Below are 3,839 nucleotides of genomic sequence, written 5' to 3'. Positions count from 1 at the left end.
ACGTGACGACCTCCTTCTGTTAGTTCACCCGTCTTATGAAAGTACAGTTCAGGATATGATGCGTCACCTATTTTAATTAAAAACGAGATTGAAGGAACCTAATAGGGTATATATATATATTTTGTGTGTGTGTGTGTGTGTGTGTGTGTGTGTGTGTGTGTGTGTGTTAATGATCTTAATAACAATATAGTTGAATAAGACATCACTTCTCTACCAAAGTTTCCATTCATTGGTATTTTTCTTCTCGGATATTTTTCCTCGTGTTTTGCTGTTCAGGAAATTTAGTCTAAAGGAAATCTATAACACGTATTATAACTTCTGTTTTTTTTATTATTTAGAATAGTATTGACCATAGAGAAGAAGTGTATACATAGTTTATCAGCTGAAGTGGTGAAGAAGGACTGGTACGGGGGCGCGTAGTGTGTTGAGAGTACCGACAATGTTTTTATGATGTGCAGACAGATAAACTATGTATGCTTTCCTCCTAAATTTCATTCATAATAAATAGAGATAAAATAAGGAATAAATTCACATGGTTCGAGTTCACACCGTGGTGAGTGATCGTCGTTCTTATGGTACAGGGAGGCGGGTAAAGACGCCTCCCAGGGTGGGCTGTCGGAGGTCGTTCCCTGCTAGTCGTTTACTTATTGTAACTCGGCTTCTCACCACGGGCGCGGGCAGCGTCTTCTGCAGCAGCAAAGGCGATCTGGTCCAGCACGAACTGAGGGATTGGGTGGGGGAACTCGGGAGCCACTGGCAGCACATCAGACTGGGGCTGGAAGCCGTTCTCGTCAGCTACGAACTTCAGCTCAATATATTTACCTTCAGGAGAGGTGTAACTGTGGGAGAGGGAAAAGGAGTTGATTACAGGATCCCCTACTGCATCTCTGGAGTTTCAATCGTCAGATTAATATGATACATAATAAAAGTGATAGAAAGACTTACGAGAATTGTCCAGCTTTGCCAATGGCGCCATTTTCTACCGGGGACCCGGACTGGGAGATGACGATGCCGTCACCAGTCTCCACTTCGAAATTGTACCTTCCGTCTTCCTCGGTGATTCTTTCATCCTTCAAAATAGGCACGACGTCGCCCCTCTCGTGGGAATAAGTGTCAGGTAAAGCAGCGGCCAAAGCGACCAAGGTGGCGAGGATGACCTGAAGCAGACAGTTGGCCAGTTAAGTGACCTGAGTACTGGAGGATGGTGACTTTCACACTACAATAATAGTTAATTATAGGTTCATTTATCGTCATTTCGTTTATCATATCATGGTCGTCGGTTCTATTTAATTCTTGAAAAGCTCTAGTGAGAGAAAAGTTATCTGTGTGGTTCACCTCAGAGGATCAGAGTTGACATCACAATAGTTTTTGATCCTCTGTATACAGGAAGCTTTAATAATTCACCTGTTGAGGAAACAATCCCCAGTGTAAGGCCATCTATGAAGCTCTAAGGTGACCCACGGCACAAACGTTCACCTGGATGGGGAGGGAAGGTGTGTGTCTCCTCACCCTGAATGAATTTTTGGCTATTGCTTAAGGTTCACCTTTGAGGTTGCCAATTGTCATGAGAATAGAGACTTTACATCCCATAAACACACCAATATCTTACCCTATACACACAGAGGCTCCAGAAAGAATACCGTATCAACTTTGAACCCTTGACATGACCTGTAAGATTAGATAGTTGTTCCATAGGTGCAGTGGTAGTACAAGTGGCTGCCCTGTGATTGGTTCAGTCAGTGTGTCTACTTGTTCCTACCAGCGGTCGAACTTGTGATCCTCCAGCGAAGGTCCTTGATATATCGGCGGAGGAGCTAGTGGTCGTCCTCGTCCAGTGGTCGTGTGTGTGTCCAAGCAGGAACCACAAGGGCGTGTGTCAGTTGTCAGTCGTACTAGTGGTTACCGTCAGATACAGCAGCAGTCACAGTAAATATTTGGCCCATGTGTGTGTGTGTGTGTGTGTGTCAGCAGTGCGGGTGATGGCAGAGTGCCGTTACTCCTGGCATTATCCTCCGTTATTTTTGTCATCTGTAACTGAACTGAGAGATGTAGGAATGTTCAGAGATCACGATTAATAAAAAAAAGAATACACTTAACATTTTTCTTAGGATATTTTTAATTAGTGTGATGATGATGACGATAATGATGATGATGATGATGATGATGATGATGATGATGATGATGATGATGACAGCTGTTCACGTGCATTGAAGACTAAAAACTTGATAAATCTTCCTGAATTCTAAAATATAAATTCACTTTAGATTTTCTTCTGAAATAGAATGACTCGTCAGTTTACTGTAAAGGTCATATGATATTTTATAGGTTTTTATTGTAGAGTGAAGTGAAGCATTAAGAGTTAAAACAAGTCCCGATGATGCAGTTTATAGTCACTTACGAAATATTTTACTTTGCTCCTGAAAAATAAGCATTTCAATCATGGTCATACACATACCAAGCAGTAAACTTTCCATCGACCCAAATACCACCAGAAAGAAATCGACCAAAAGCAGAGCTAGACCTATATTAAAATTCAATAAAGATTTTCAGGCAAGTATGAATTTGAAACAGCTGAGACTCCCTATATCCGTGTTGCTAAGTAAAAAAAAAGGTAGCGATAAAACAAACAGCTGATTCACAGGTAAACAAAGGTATGTGACGATACAGTCTGATAATGAGAAACGACATAAAAATAATGGTGACGAAACAGTGATGACGATTTTCTATTATTTATTAGAGTATTAAATTCCACACCAGTTGTTTTAGAGTAATTGATAAACAGATGATCAAAAGATATTCCTAAGTTATAAAAATTATTCATTAACTTCTTATTGGAAATGCCAGGAAGAGGTGTATAGAAAAGCTGAAAAGATTTAGGAATAATTAATACAAAATCTTCAAAGACCAAAACTATAACCATGTAACAGACCTACAAATTAACCTCACCAGCACAGACCAAAGACAAACTCCGCAGACCAAACCATCCAGACCTGTACAGACCTATTGACTTTGATACTTGTGAAGACCAACCACCTGACCCACAACACACACAGGTGAAGAAATAAACTAACATCTCTCTACCACACACACACTCTCTCTTAGGCTCGTATCCAGAGACTCACCACAACTGTACAAACACAATAGGAAGAGTTTTAGATACACAAAGCCACCCGGGCCTGTATGTACACCACAACGAGATGAACAAGTCCCCCACACCGTGCACTCAAGACCCGTATGTACACACACACACACACACATACAGACAATCGTAGCCAAGAGATGAGTGACACTTTTGCCTCGCCACTAAAACTGAATATAGAAAAGCACCACAGTAAAAGATGTTCCTCTTGATCATCTTCTACTTACAAGCTTCATGTTGAGCGTGTTGCAGGAAACTGATGCCTGCAGGACTTTACGCCCCCGATATATATAGGCGGGAGATACAAGCGTCTCGATCGGTTGCCAGTTGACGCCACAAGAGAATTTCAACCTCCCCGCTACAGTTCTCAATAACAGGAGCAGCGTGAGGTTATTTTTATTTTGAACCTTATCTCTCGACTTTCACCTCCCCACACACGTACCTTAGGTTAATTAGGATATTGAAGGATTAATAAAAGAGAAATGGGACTCCTTCACTTGGCTACACGCGACACCTGTCCTTTGTACGTCCCCACCAATGCAGGGAAAGGAGGTCATGCTTCATATTAAACCTCTACATCATTTGTATATTGACGATTAGTCATGCCTTCCCTGGAGGTCACTAGATGTGTGAGTCCCACCACGAAACACCATCAACCATCTCTTGTAAGTCGTGGTGTGTAATTTCACAGGAAGCGACA

General features: G+C 41.6%; 1 protein-coding gene across 1 annotated transcript; it reads right to left on the bottom strand.

Moving 5' to 3' along the window:
* Nucleotides 1-309: 309 nt before the first annotated feature.
* Nucleotides 310-3,448, bottom strand: LOC121863528 (cuticle protein AMP1A-like). The gene is made up of 3 exons (XM_042362217.1): nucleotides 3,367-3,448; nucleotides 946-1,157; nucleotides 310-839 (listed from the first exon to the last, which is right to left on the bottom strand). Exons 1-3 carry the CDS (start codon nucleotides 3,373-3,375, stop codon nucleotides 641-643), a joined length of 420 nt encoding a protein of 139 aa, XP_042218151.1. The 5' UTR covers nucleotides 3,376-3,448; the 3' UTR covers nucleotides 310-640.
* Between the last annotated feature and the right edge of the window lie 391 nt (nucleotides 3,449-3,839).

This window comes from Homarus americanus, unplaced genomic scaffold (assembly GCF_018991925.1).
Source record: "Homarus americanus isolate GMGI-L3 unplaced genomic scaffold, GMGI_Hamer_2.0 scaffold41366, whole genome shotgun sequence".
Classification (NCBI taxonomy): domain Eukaryota; kingdom Metazoa; phylum Arthropoda; class Malacostraca; order Decapoda; family Nephropidae; genus Homarus; species Homarus americanus.
The sequence above is the reverse complement of the archived record's forward strand: the minus strand, read 5'-3'. Positions and strand labels throughout refer to the sequence as shown.